Source organism: Medicago truncatula, chromosome 5 (assembly GCF_003473485.1).
Source record: "Medicago truncatula cultivar Jemalong A17 chromosome 5, MtrunA17r5.0-ANR, whole genome shotgun sequence".
In the NCBI taxonomy this organism is placed as follows: Eukaryota; Viridiplantae; Streptophyta; class Magnoliopsida; order Fabales; family Fabaceae; genus Medicago; species Medicago truncatula.
In genome coordinates, this window is record NC_053046.1 from 38,274,744 (window position 1) to 38,290,120 (window position 15,377).

Genomic DNA, 15,377 nt, shown 5'->3' on the forward strand with positions numbered 1-15,377 from the left:
ATATTATACAATTTATGTAATAATGTTTACAAGTTTTAATTCAACTCATAAAAACACCAAAATAGTAGGCAGGATATCCTAATCGGAATTTAAACCTTGAATTCTTCATTATGAATATAAGTTTTCAATTGTTACGTCATTTTATCTTTCTAAAAAATAAACTGTGTATTAATAAATATCACTTCAAATAAGATTAATGAAGATATATATATACACACGATTTTCAAATAAAGTTAAGCGTGAATGAATGTTTCACCCTCATTAATTATTTATGTAAATGTAAATGTGAGTGTGATGAGAAAAGTGGTATAATTAATAGAATATGTGATAAGAGAAATAGAAATGTGTAAAGCAAGTATATAAAAATAATCTTCACTCAAAAAATAGTCAAATAAAGAAATGCAGAAAATAGAGTAGGGAGAAGAAGTAAGGGTAAACCAAAGTTGTTTGAAGCTAGCTCAGCAAATCTGCGTCTATTTATAATATTTGTGATTGATTCTCTAATTCTTTACGTGTGCAATGTTATGCTGAAAAAGGAAAGAGATAAGCTACTCTCTCTCTCTCTCTCCTTTTATTCCATTTGTCATGTGCAAATAACTAAAGAACAATTCTTTCCTCTGTTCACAATTAAAGTAACATATCCCTCCTTTCTTGATTATAAAGATTAAAATCACGATAAACTCGTTGATCGTTTGCAAAAACTATTCAAGTTTTCTTTTAATCATGAAAAAATCTGTTAAGCCAGGACCTGCATAATTGAATTCTAATGAGTTCCAGAAATTTTGTTTTTTTGTTTTTTTGTTTTTAACCATGTACATTTGTTTTCTAGCTTATCCTAGTATCTTTGGTGTAAAGTTGCTGATCTTGAGTATGTAGGATATATGTTTCGGACAGCTTGGTGTTGCATATAAGAAACTTTGTTTGTACTAGTAACTTGTATGGTATTCCATCCAACTTTGGAAAAAAAAAATGGTCTGAACATATGATTATAAGTTGGGGCAATTCTTACGTTATAAGCTGGTTTTTCACATCGGACAAAAAAATGGCATGGACATGTGTTTATAAGTGGGGCAATCCTCACCTTAGAAATCGGTTTTGTGGGATTCTGTTAGGTCCAACAATGATTTGTAAGATGGTATCAAAATCTCTATTAAGATTCATTTGGTCACCTGCTATCAGGTCATCCACAATTTATGTTCACCAACCAAACCCAATTGTGCTAAGGGGTGTGTTAAAGAGTTGCACATCTGACAAAAGATGACCTGATCATATGTTTATAAATGGAGACAATTTTCACAAATTAATATTGTGGAGTCGTGTTAGGCCAAACCATAATTTCTAACCATCAAATGTCATGGAAAATGATGAATATCAAATCACATGCTTTGAGCTTAATTATCATTTGCTTACTTTTTATTTTATATTGATAGTGTGCTTTTTGGAGCTACTATATTAAAATCAATGTAAGTAAAAAAAATGTTCATCTAAAGGTAAATGATGTGTTCGCCGTGATATTAGCTTGAGATCTTGAAATGCACCGTTTTCAAGATTTTGGTTCAATTCTCCTTGATATTGGTTCAAGTTTAAGATGCAATTTTTTTACCAAATGTAATAATTTTGTTAATTCTTTTGTGAGAGAATTTTTCAAAAAGTCATCTACCTTTTTCAATATACATATCATTCACATGAAGCTGTGTCGATACTCTACTTTTTGTGAGTCTTATTATTTTTTTTGTTTGAAGGAGCCCCACCTGAGTCTTATTATTCTTAGTGTTCTTGAAGGTTTTTTCTAGGATATCTCTTGATGATTTGGGGATAATTTACCCCTATTAAAGAGATTTTCATTTTCTCCATCTTTATTCTTAAATCAGTTATCATTTTCATCTCAAGAACATTAAACTTCTTCATCTCATTCGATTTATAATTGAATCATATTTATTATTTGGGGTAAATGTATTTTAGCTTTTTCTTACAATCAGTTAGCATTTTCATCTCAAAAACATCAAATTTCTTAATTTTTTTCATTCAACATGTGATCTCTATATCATTCATTTCAAAATTGAATCTTATTTATTATCATTAGGAGAAAATTACTCTCAATTTTGGAAGTAGCAACTTAGACATGTAATTATGGGTGCGTGCATTTTGAATCCCAATAAACCAGTTTTAACCACACGATGAAATTACCACGTTTATTTTAACCGTGGATTGAGTTAGTGACAAAACAGACGCAAATGGTTACACTTTTTTTTCCTTTTTTCCCTCCATCTTTTATTCAGTCTCTCTCCTCTAATGCAAATGGTTACATACTTATATTCTTGTGAATTCGATAACTAACGACGTTGACGAATTTTCCTTTACGTTCTCCGCTTACAAAAATGGTAATAAAGATGATTTTCTCTTTCTGTATTTCATTTTTATGCTTTCTCTTTGTTTAACCCTTACTTTAATGTATAATCCATCATAATCTGAAAAATGAAGCTAATAAATTAAAACATTTCTTGAACTATATAGGTTTTAGTATTATTAATTTCGTCCTTTTAAATTAGTATTTTAACCTTATATTTGCGATCAATTTCTTATGAAATTCATTGCTAATTGTATAACTAGGGGCCAGTCATGATTGACTCAAATAAGTCTCATGGCGGGCGTTTACTTTGCCAACCTCACTTAGTGGGATAAAATTTTATTGTTGTTGGTTAAAGAAAGAGCTTATGTATGAATGCTAATCATAAATAAAAAGCGCTTATGCTATAAGCTGCAAATATGTTGACAGTGTCGTCTTTAACTTACGTAGTTCTCGCTTGTGTTGCTGTATATTCCTGTTCGATTACCCCTGAATTCGATTATTTTTGCCTGTTTATTATCCAATTATGTTTTGTTGCATTGCATGCTTTGTTATTGGCCCATAGCTTTGTTTTGTTTCTCATTGATTGAAAATAGGCTCAGTCCACTCTCTTTACAGAATACCTTCAAATATGATTTTAGGAAGTGTTAATAAATGATTTAACATGGTGCTTGCCAAACACAATATTCAATACTTGGTTTATTGATCAACTTTACCTTTCATGTATTTCATATTCAAGGTTGTTAGCTATAGTGATGAGGGTTTAGAGAGTGCACTGCACATTTTGTTCTGTTTCATGTTGAGAAAAAGAAAAACACTTAGGATGCATTTGTTTCATGGATACTAAACATATTCTTGGGAATCAAAGTGTAGATTAAGAAAAGACTAAATAAATAAATAAAAAGAGAATTGTAATCTTTGTTAAGAATTGATGTATTCATCATTAATATACAAAGCAAAATACAATGACTTGAGAATGTTGCACACAATATTCATGGAGATATGTAGAAACAAGAGGAACATAAATATTTAGTGGGGTTTATTTAATTTGATGTAGAATCCCCACCTAGTTATGATACTTAATCAAATATATGTGTAGCCATTGCAGAGGATACCCACCTAGTTCTGATTCTCTGCGAGATATGCTAGGAAAAGAAAGGGGTAATAGGAAATGAGTCGCAAGGGTTTTTTGGTTGAAGATGATGGGACGAAAAGGACGATGTACGACAAAAACACAACCACAACCAAAATTGAAGCTACAACCAGAAACACATTTGCCAACCAAGTAAGTTCACTGATAACAGTGTAGAGTCCAGCCATAAAAGCCAAAGATAGTGAGACGAGAGCGATTCCAAGAAGTGGCATCACAATTTTCAGAGAGAAAGTCACCAATTCAGGTATTCCAAGCTTTGCCCAAAAGAGTATGATAGTAGAACTAATGGAACTGAACAATGATATTGTGATGAATATAATGAAAACATGGAACATTGCATGACATAGGTTGTTTGCTTTTCCATCCGCTTCACCTGGAACAGCAAAACATGCTGCTACTGAAGCAGTGATTATAAGGGTTGAAACCAATGTGAGTGTCTCTACTCTATCTCTAAATTGTTTGTCGGAGCCTGTCAGAAAGAAATATCGTCGATCAGTTTCCTTATTCTCATTCGACTTCGAGTCACTTTCCACTGTTTGCTGTTTGGTGTCAAAGGGTTCAGCATTACTCGGCTTTGATAGTGGCAAGTTTGTGTCACTTTGTCTGGCTTTATCATGGACCAACCTTCTCAACCTTGGTTTTACACCAGCAGAATTCAAAGCCATACGAGTAAGTTGCTGCAAACATTACATTTGTGTTACATATAAAAGGAAAAAAAAGATAATTGTCTAAAACTTTAAATAGTAAACATGTAGCTTTCTTTGTGTTCAAAAGAATTTTATAACATTCAATTGGTGAATGATCCTGATATTAAACTCCTTTTAAGTTTGTCGAAAATTGATTTTCAAAGAATGAGTTTTAGTTAAAAATTAACTGCATGGTTAATTTTTGGCTAAAAATCAATCTTGGTGACAAAAACTCCAAATTATAATCAATATGGGAGAGAAAATCAACTCTACTTTGAAGCACTCAAACATGTCAAAACCAATTCTACATACCTCTCTAGCGGACGAATTACGAAGTTTTGAACTTGCATTGATAACTTCAACAGCTGTTTGGTTGTTTTGGTTAACCAGCTGCATATCCACTCTTTCATCCCATGTTAAGTAAAAAACAGCTTTAGGATGACACGATTGTGCAGCCAGATGCAAAGGAGTATCTCCTTTATTATCCTTTTGATTTATCATTTTATCAAGTTCGCAAATTCGACGACTTTGTTGTAGTATGTAATCTACTACCTCATGTTTTCCATTGTATGCTGCAACATGAAGAATATTACGCTTAAATGAAGTGTCAAGCATCTCTGTGGGATCTGGACAGTATTCTAACAACTTCTCTACTACTTCCACATGGCCACCATATGATGCTAGATGAATTGGGAAATAGCCATATTTGTCCCTTTGATTGGTGCAACATTTACATTTGCCAGTTAAATAAACAACACCTACAAGGTAACCTATAGATGCTGCATAATGAAGTGGAAGCCTTTTATATGTGTCTGTTAAATGTATCCAAGTTGGCTTCTGTTGTAGTATGTCCTTCAGCATTTCTGATTACACATGTATAATTGTGAGTTAGATCAAATATAAAAATGTATTGCTTACTTTAGAAGACGCCCTTATAAATTGGAGTCGACATGAAGGCAAGTGAAGTCTAACCAATAAGTTTTTTAACTATGATTGAAACTCGGGTTCTCTCGAATAATTTTTCGTTAACTGTAACTATTTATACTAACTAGAACTAGTTACTAAACCGCTTGATACTAATCATTTGATTTCATGGTCATAGATTCAATATTTAACATGAATGTAAAAAGATAAGGCATAGGCTACCCTCAACAACTACTGAAATTTATCCATATGAGTAAATTTATTACCTTGATTCTGCTTCATGATTGCTGCTACAACGGGTGATAATCCTTCTGGCTTAGCAACATTGTTGGGGCGATTCGCCATGATTACTTTGACTGCTTCCTTGTCCCCATTTTCAACTGCAAGGTAAAGTATTGATTGTTTTGCATGGTTAACATTAACTAATGCAATTTCATAACACCACTTTGACGATGAATCCCCGATTTTATAGAGCTCACAAGCTTTGAAAATCTTATCCCCACCAATTCTCTTCTTGTCACGACATAACATTGCCTCATGAAACATAGTGTTTCCTTCAACATTTTCCAGTGCCACAAATTTTAATAGGTTCTCCCCATTTGATCTTTCCACATAGTTTTTCAATCTTTTAGTGTACTCTAACCATGCCGTTTTTATATCATGCCGTTCAAAATTAGCATAAGCTGCCAATAGCTTTTCAACGATTGAGATGTGTCCACCTCTTGCAGCAATATGTAACGCACTCTCGTTGTTTTCATTAACCTCGAACAAAAGTTTTGGAGCATGTTCAATTACAAGACTCACAATCTTATCATTGCCATACCAAGCTGATATATGTAGGACAGTGTTTTTTGTATGTGTCTTAATTTCTGGCGAAAGAGAGGAATATGACAAATCCCTCCTTGAACCAGCTCTGTATACTTGATTAAGCAATTCATTTTGATTCTCATTGTCAATAGAGCCTGGAAGAATTTCAGTCACTTCAGATGGTTCAATTTCAATATCAGTTTCCTCACTCTGTAAGACGGTTTCATCTTGCAATATTTCAGTAAGAAAAAATTTTGCTTCAGGAGCCCCAAAATAATGTGTATTATTGTTGTTTGGATGAACAATCCTTTTTGCAATCTCCATGTCTCCTGATAGATCACTTGATTGCAAAGTTGTCCTTCAATCTCAAAGTACTTCGTTCGTGACTTGGCACTGAGAGAGCAAAATAGCAATCCCTGACACCAGAAATTAAGTAGTTTTATAGTTAAGTGTGAAAAAATAGTAGTTGAAAAATGTACTATTCACAATCATGCTATTTCTGTAATTAGGTCCAAAATCAAAAATCCTCAAATTACAATGACGAAATCCAAAACAAATATTTTACAGGGGTAAAACCGGAAATTACCTATATTACAGGGGGTAAAACACTATTAACCCTTGTTAATTTAGTCCTTAATTTTTTTTAGATAGGTGTAAATTAACAACCTCATATATGTATATGTAAAATAAGAAATATATAAGCCCCTAACAAAAAGGTAAGAAATATATAAAGTTAGTTAGGGAATGAGCGTGAATGAGTGGTCACACACTCACAATCATCAATTATTTATTTAAATGTGAGTGTGATGTGAAATAGAGAAAATCAAAATTATAAATGAGTGATCAAATGATAAGAGAAATAAAATGTGTAAAGTATAAAATAATCTTCTTTTTCTTGTTGACAATAAAGAAATAGGGAAAATAGAGAGTAGGGAAAAGTAAGTGCAAACCAAAATTATTTGAAACCGGCTCAGCAAATCTGCATTCCCTTGAATTGTACTAGTAGCAGGTTATAGTATTATTGGGTGGCAAAGATACTGAAACATGCATCTATTTATAATATTATAATTGATTATCTAATTCTTTACGTGTGTAATGTTGATTATAATATTACGTAAAAAGATGAAAAGGGAAAGAGCTAAGTTACATCATGCCCTACACAGTACACACACTCTCATGGTCTCACGTCTTTTGTTGTTCTATTTATGTTTTGTCGTGTGCAAAACAATGGCCACAAATTAAGAAGTATTCTTTTCCCTGTTCACAATTAAAGTTACATATCCCTCCTTTCTTGAATTTGGAGATTAAGAACATGTGTAACTCGTTGATCGTTTGCAAAAAAAAAAAAAAAAAAAAAAAACTATTCAAGTTTTCTTTTAATTTCCTAGAGTTTCCCTTTTACTTGGTAGACGAAGGGTGAATTTTTTATTTCAAACCATAAATAAATAACCTCTATAATAAAACATAAGAAAAAAAATACATTTTTATAGAGGAGTGATATTATCTTCAATGGGGATCTCACCATTTATATAGACTTGGTGCCTATTAGGTTTTTTTATTGGGGAAAAAATATTTTGACAATGGGACAAAGGTCTCCCATAAGCATTTAAATTTTAAGTGGGTTTCATTTTTTTAATATTAAAATATTGATTCTACCAAAAAAAAAATATATTAAAATATTGAAATGTAATGATATAGAGTTATTGATTACTGATTAACGGGTTTCATTTAAGAAATTTGTATGTAATGATGGTTAAAAGGATTGAATGCTTATTAATATTAAGTACTAGCTACTATTAAAAAATTATAAATGTGTTATGTATACACTCTAACTCATTTAAGCACCAAAAAATTGATATCTCTATTGTCGATGCTTTATAAGCAAAAAATACATTTCGCAATGGGTGATGCTACCCATAGCAATGGGGTAGTTTTGGCCATTTGAATAAGAAATGGTGTAGTTTATTTGTCAAAATTTAATAGAAATAACCAAATCAAAAGGTTATCACTTATTTCATTGATTTATTTTGTCATATTTTGACCCTTACTATATGTTTTTTGCTACTACAAAAGATTATCACTTTTTTTTTTAAAAGGAGATTATCACTTGTTTTATTTTCATCGTGTTGTTTTAAATTAGATTTTATATAAGTAAAAGTATTATGATTTTTTTTCTTTTAAATGGTATTTAATATATTAGCTTTTAAAAAATAAATCGAAGGAAAAAATATTTCTTCTATTTCTTTATATTTTCTTTGAATTTAATATCATTCGCTTGCAATTACAACGATCCCAACAAATGTTTTTTCATAGGCCCAATTCAAGATGTACCCAATTATTAAGAGACTTAAGTATTTACCATGTATCCCTTCATATTAATTAAGACTCCGGATTCCATGCATTCACAAAGTCAGAGAATCCATAACGTGTGATCTCTATCGGATCATCCAAATTTCAAGTAAAGGAATTTTATTCTTTAAATTATGAAAATTTGATTATCTTTTTTACCGTCGGATGCGTAAATGGATGCAGCCATTTAACCGTCCAGTCCAATTTTTTTTCCTCAACACTATTAATATATATTGAATTGAATGTGAGGAAGAGTGTCGAGGAAGATTGGATCTGAGGGACATGATATGAGATTTGGTTTTTTTTTAATAAACAAATAGTTTTTATTGTAAATCTTAACCCTTGAATATTCATTTGTCATGTTTTATGCATCCATGACTTAAATGAACTAAATTGAGCATTAGGTAAATAGAGCATACCTAAACTCTATCCACAGGGGTCCAATTTTTTATCTTTTTACAGGGGGTGTATATATCTATACTTTTTTAAACAGGATCTATATAGCAAAAATCGCAAAAGAGGCCGACCCTTTATCAGACTTCAACCCAGTAGACTTTCACCCTTTTTTGTTTACAACTAAGCAGCATTTCATTTTCGCACCCCATCCCAACACTTTAATTATCAATCTTGAAAAATGGCTCAAAAATTCGGAATTCAAAATTCCGCGACCAAACGCCACTTCTTACACCGTCATTGGAGGTACATGTGATGTTCGCACGTCTTTCCTTATCTTCACACGCTTCCACACACCTTCAAAGAAAAAAGACGATCCTAACACGCAACATTACAAGCACATTACACCACACCTCACTATCCACGTCTTTTTTTAGCCTAACACCTTCTACCACATTTCATAAATTGCCACGTCATCTTTAGATAAATTTTATCTAAATAACAGTGAAGCCCCTAATTTTTCATTATTTTTTTCCATTTTTACCCCCAACTTACCAAACATTGCATTTTGACCCCTGAATTTAAAAAATATTTATATTAATAATATTTTGCAACTTATTTTTTGGATGTTTATTCTCTTAAACTTGGTAAAATTTCCATTTACCCCCTTGAATATTGTGTTGCAACGAATTCAATTTAATCATTAAAAATTCGTCAGAAGACATCAACCTCAACATGAAATAAAAATGAAAGGAAACAAATTCAACAGTTACAATATGAAGGTTAAGCAAGTTCAATTGGATGAATACCAACAGATATCATCAGTTTACACATCTAATAGTGATTCTTCCTCAACTAGACATTGTCGACCACATTGGAAATCATCCATAAATAATGACAATATTAGAGAATAAATTTTTGATTTTGAAGAAAAATTTCAGCCCGATGGGTTTGTAGATTAGATATAAATTGTTGAGCTAGTGTTCGAGTATAATGAGGTACTCTAAGATAAGAAGGTAAAGATGAGATATCAATCGTATACAAGAGATATTTGTTTTAATTTTTAAAACTAATAAAAATATGATTTAAGCAACCCAATAATACAAACTAATATTTGAGTGAAAGAATGGGTACTATAAAATTGATTTGATTCCTTAAGAAAAAAAATGAATTGATAACTATAGACCCATTCAAAAAATTAGTAGATTTTTTTTTAAATAAAAAATAAAAAATTAGATACGGGCAGCAATATATAATTTCTCAAGTACAAATTATTTTTTATTATAATTTCTCAGAATGAACATTAATATTCAATTAATAAAAACATAATAACAATGCTCGTCTTAGCTTATGGCCTAGTACGTTTTCCGATGGCACTATTTGTTACATGTGTTGTTTGTATTCAAAATTGATGGTATTTTTGAAAGAGAAAATGTCAGCTCAAAAGAGCTAAAATAAATTGTTTTTTTTATATATGGTATAGATTTCTTAAAATCAAATTTTTTTTTTGGAAGATATTTCTCTAAATGAGTAGTAATATTCAATTAACAAGAACATAATAACAATGCTCACATAATGCGAGTTTAACAATGCTCATGCTCACATAATACATGTATGGGTCGGAATCCAAACTCCAAATAATCTATTTATTTATTTCAAACGTAAATTTTTAATCACTAAACAACTGAAGAAAGAAACAAAAAACGGTGAACCTTTCTTTCCGAGATGCTTCAACTTCTTTTTCTTAAATTTGGTGATTCAACAAATAAACCTGCCTAATTCTACCATATGAAAAAACCAAATCAAGCCAACATTAGATTCCATGCACCTTCTTTCAAATTATTAATGATAATCATTACATCATCAAAAATACATGAGTCACAAAAGAAGAACTTGGATTCATAGATGCTTATCTTTTATCATTTGTTCACTGTGATTATGACTTTATTATGGCAAGTTAGGATCCAAATTAGGAATGCAAAATGCCCTCACTTTCAAAAGCTAGTCCTCATTTAACACGTACCACACAATCATAGCCTATATAATTCCAAATCATGGGGAACACAAATTTGTACATTCAGCATTTTGGGCCACATAACATAACAAGTGGACCTATTACAAGGTAGTTAAATGCCAAAGCATATCATACAAAAAAAAAAACAACTCTATCATTTCAAATCTTATTCTTCTACCTTATATTCTTCCAGGCCACTAGTATTTTGTTGCTGAAACACTTACACATTATCTCCAACAGAACATACAACATGGTATTCATTTCATCTTGTACAATTTTTGTACTTGTTCAAAGTTCAAACCTTGAAACTTTGTTAATGACTTAATTTTTTTTGTATAGGTTCTTGTTGCAAGCAATGGAGAGAAAAAAGGCACAGAAGACAATGCTGCGGTCGATTTTCGAGGTCATCCGGCTGACAAAACAAAATCCGGAGGATGGCTAGCAGCAGGACTAATCTTAGGTATTTTTCAATCCATAGAAAGTTTTTTAAGTCTCAATTTTATTTGGTTCCATCAAAATCATCATGTATAATTTTTTTTTGTGCAGGTACTGAACTTGCTGAAAGAATATGTGTTATGGGAATTTCCATGAACTTAGTGACATACTTGGTTGGAGATTTACATCTCCATTCAGCTAGTTCTGCTACCATAGTTACCAACTTTATGGGAACTCTCAACTTGCTTGGCCTTCTTGGTGGTTTTCTAGCTGATGCAAAACTTGGCAGATACTTAACTGTTGCCATATCTGCAACCATAGCTACAGTGGTAAAATTTTCAAGCTTTGAATATTTTTATAAACTAGTATGTATATCCCTATTTTTATTGAATTTATTAGCACACACTTTTCTAATTCTGTGGAAGTTGTATTCACAATTATTATTATTAATTAATCTAGTACTAATGACCATTTTTAGAACTGTCTCCGAGGGGATTTGAACTCCATCACTTGAGGTTACGAGATTATGTTCTTACCACTAAGCCGATATCTCTTAAACAAAAGTGGTATTCATAAATTCATGCAAATAACATATTAAGAAAATAGAAGAAATTGAAAGTAACTGCATGTGTTTCTATCGTGTCGGACACCAGACACGCTTTTAACCTGAAGTGCTGTTACTTTCTACTTTTTTTGACACTTGTTGTGTTGCAACAGGGTGTGTGTATGTTAACTTTAGCTACAACAATTCCTAGCATGACACCTCCACCATGCAGTGAAGTAAGAAGACAACACCATCAATGCATTCAAGCAAGTGGCAAACAGTTATCACTTCTCTTTGCAGCACTTTATACAATAGCTTTAGGTGGTGGAGGAATAAAATCCAATGTGTCAGGATTTGGATCTGATCAATTTGACACAAATGATCCAAAGGAAGAGAAGAATATGATATTTTTCTTCAATAGATTCTACTTTTTTATAAGTATTGGATCCTTGTTTTCAGTTGTTGTATTGGTTTATGTTCAAGACAATATAGGAAGAGGTTGGGGATATGGAATTTCAGCAGGGACAATGTTGGTAGCAGTTGGTATTTTGCTTTGTGGTACTCCATTGTATAGATTCAAGAAACCTCAAGGAAGTCCTTTAACTATTATTTGGAGGGTTTTGTTTTTGGCTTGGAAGAAGAGGACTCTTCCTATTCCTTCTGATCCTACCTTACTCAATGGTTATCTTGAAGCTAAGGTCACATATACAGACAAATTCAGGTATTTGTCATCATTCTTGTAAAAGCTGTGAATAGTAGTGTTAGTTAGGACTTCAATTATTGCACACTAACTAATCACTTTTAACTGATTTATCATTATTGGGGGTAGCCAAAGTGTTTTTTTACTTTTCAGAAATTATGTTATCTTTTTATGACTCATTTCTAGAAAAAGACATACTATAATTGATTGATCAGCAATCTATCAAAAATATCTTAAAAGATGCTCCACAAATATTCTGTCTTGCTTTGGTCACTTGTGCATAAGTGTGTCAATTTTGGTCTAGTTAGCAATCCCTGTCAGTCTTTTGAATTGTATTGTATAGTATTCTTTTGGTATAATGGAGAATCATATCTGATTTTTTCTGACTCTTCTATGGCATCTAGAATTGTATCTTGCAACTATTTATGTGATTAATTCATTCTTCTCAAGTTAGCACCTAGCTTAAGACCATAGCACTTGCTGGCATATCCCTCCAATGTCTTTGGACTAATATTTTCGGATGGTTACATGGAACGTAATGGTCGTTGAACAACTCTCTCTAAGAGACTTTGAACTTTATCGTTTGAGATTATAAGTCAGATTCTTAACACTAAATTGACACCTCATCATAGACTCGGTTGCATGGTCCAATGTTGATATATTATCGTAGATGATAGGCAATAATTGAAATAGAATCTTATAGGGTATCAAAAGCAAAAATTACCATAATTTCGAGGAATCATTTATAGACATAGTGTCCTTCATATTCATAATCTAGAAAATGGTAAACCAAAAGAAATAAGGAATAGAGATTTAATCTATCTTCATTGGAATTTTGTATGACAGGTCCCTTGACAAAGCAGCAATCCTAGATGAAACAAAGTCAAAAGACGGAAACAACGAAAATCCATGGTTAGTTTCAACAATGACTCAAGTTGAGGAAGTTAAGATGGTAATTAAACTCCTTCCCATTTGGTCAACATGCATACTCTTTTGGACAGTTTATTCACAAATGAACACCTTCACAATTGAGCAAGCTACATTCATGAACAGAAAAGTTGGATCACTAGAGATTCCAGCAGGATCCTTGTCAGCTTTTCTCTTCATTACAATTCTCCTCTTCACTTCCCTAAATGAAAAAATAACTGTACCATTAGCAAGAAAAGTCACTCACAATGCTCAAGGACTCACAAGTCTTCAAAGAGTTGGAATTGGACTTATTTTCTCTATTGTTGCAATGGTTGTTTCTGCTATTGTTGAGAAAGAAAGAAGGGACAATGCAGTTAAAAAACAAACTGTAATAAGTGCTTTTTGGCTTGTGCCTCAGTTTTTTCTAGTTGGTGCTGGAGAAGCTTTTGCTTATGTTGGACAGCTAGAATTTTTCATAAGGGAAGCACCTGAGAGGATGAAATCTATGAGTACTGGTCTTTTTCTATGTACACTTTCAATGGGATATTTTGTTAGTAGTTTATTGGTTTCAATTGTGGACAAAGTAAGCAAGAAAAGATGGTTGAAGAGTAATCTTGATAAGGGTAAGTTAGATTACTTCTATTGGTTACTAGCAATTCTTGGAGTGCTGAATTTTGTACTTTTTCTTGTCTTATCAATGAGGCATCAATACAAAGTTCAACACAACAATATTGAGAGTAATGACAATGTAGAGAAAGAGCTTGTGCTTGTGAATGAAGTCAAAGTTGGAATTGATGGGAAGGAAGAAGTATAGAGAATCATTTTGTTTGGCATTATAGATTGTGCAGGAGGTAAATATAATGCCTCATGTTTGTTGATTTTGAGTGATTTGTAGAACATTATTTTTTACAAGATGATTGTTATGTACTATTAAGTGTTGACAAATAGATATTTAGTATGTGTTTGGTTTGGAAGTAGGTTGAACAATAAATTTTTAGAATTATAACTAGGTGGTTTCAGATCATCGTTAGCAGCACTCAGTGAGGACTTCGGCTTATCCCCATCTTTCTCACCATCTTTATCATCAACCCGCTATTCATCCCTCTCATCATCCCAACGTAAAAATTATGTTTGAAAAGACTATAATTCTAACTTTAAGTTAGAATCATTTACAGAAGAAAAATAAATTAATTCCAATTAAGAACTCTTAAAAATAAATCAATGAGTGTGTTTGGATAGAAGAATGTTTTGAGGTAATGCGATGTTTTGAGGAAATTCAAATATTTTTATGTGAATTCCATTGTTTGGATAATAGCATGGAGAATTTTCAAAATGATTGAATTTTTCCTTAAAAAAAAAGGCTAAAATATGGTTTTAGTCCCTGTAAAAAAAAAAATTGTTTTTTGTCCCTGCAAAATTTTTTGTTTTTGAAAATAGTTCCTGTAGGGTTCAAAAACAAAAAATTTGCAGGACCTTTTTTAAAAACAAAATATTTTGCAGAGACCAAAAACTACAAAATTAGTTCAGTTATAATGTGTCACGTATGCAAATCATCACAAAAGTGGGGTCAGAGACTATTTTCAAAAACAAAAAATTTTGCAAGAACCAAAAATAATTTTTTTTTTTTTTTTTACAGGGACTAAAACCATATTTTAGCCAAAAAAAAATGATGGAATTTTATGAAGTATTTTATTCAAGTTAAATTTATAGAATTTTAAACCACACCTAAAAATTAGAAATTTCAAATTTCTTCATTATTATGATTTTTCAAATTTTACATTTTGGTCCTTAAATTTTTAATTTGACCCTAATAAATTTCCAAAAAAAATTAAATTGACCCCTCAAATTTATCAAAAATTATAATTTGACCCACAATTTTTTTGAAATTTACAAATTGACCCTTAATTTCAATTTTTAAATTTGGTCCAATCAAAATCAAAAATGCTGACAATGAAATTAATTATTACTTCATCCAAACATAAGTATTAAGAAATGAAAGTAATTTAATTGAATCATTTTAATTACCTAGAGTTCTAAATTCTTTAAGATTTACCAATTACCTCATCCAAACACACTCCTTTTACCAAAGAAATATATAAATAAACTCCTTTTAGTA

The 15,377-nt window shown here is 31.5% G+C and overlaps 2 protein-coding genes across 2 annotated transcripts; one reads left to right on the forward strand and one right to left on the reverse strand.

Moving 5' to 3' along the window:
- Positions 1-3,384: 3,384 nt before the first annotated feature.
- LOC11434225 (protein ACCELERATED CELL DEATH 6) lies at positions 3,385-6,946 on the reverse strand. Its single transcript, XM_003616881.3, has 4 exons — positions 6,868-6,946; positions 5,377-6,333; positions 4,499-5,049; positions 3,385-4,177 (listed from the first exon to the last, which is right to left on the reverse strand). Exons 2-4 carry the CDS (start codon positions 6,239-6,241, stop codon positions 3,467-3,469), a joined length of 2,127 nt encoding a protein of 708 aa, XP_003616929.1. The 5' UTR covers positions 6,242-6,333; positions 6,868-6,946; the 3' UTR covers positions 3,385-3,466.
- Positions 6,947-10,736: 3,790 nt separating this feature from the next.
- Positions 10,737-14,235, forward strand: LOC11431351 (protein NRT1/ PTR FAMILY 6.4). The gene is made up of 5 exons (XM_003616883.4): positions 10,737-10,926; positions 11,013-11,133; positions 11,220-11,437; positions 11,826-12,373; positions 13,199-14,235. The coding sequence occupies exons 1-5, from the start codon at positions 10,924-10,926 to the stop codon at positions 14,073-14,075; spliced, it is 1,767 nt and encodes a 588-aa protein (XP_003616931.1). The 5' UTR covers positions 10,737-10,923; the 3' UTR covers positions 14,076-14,235.
- The last annotated feature ends 1,142 nt before the right edge of the window (positions 14,236-15,377 follow it).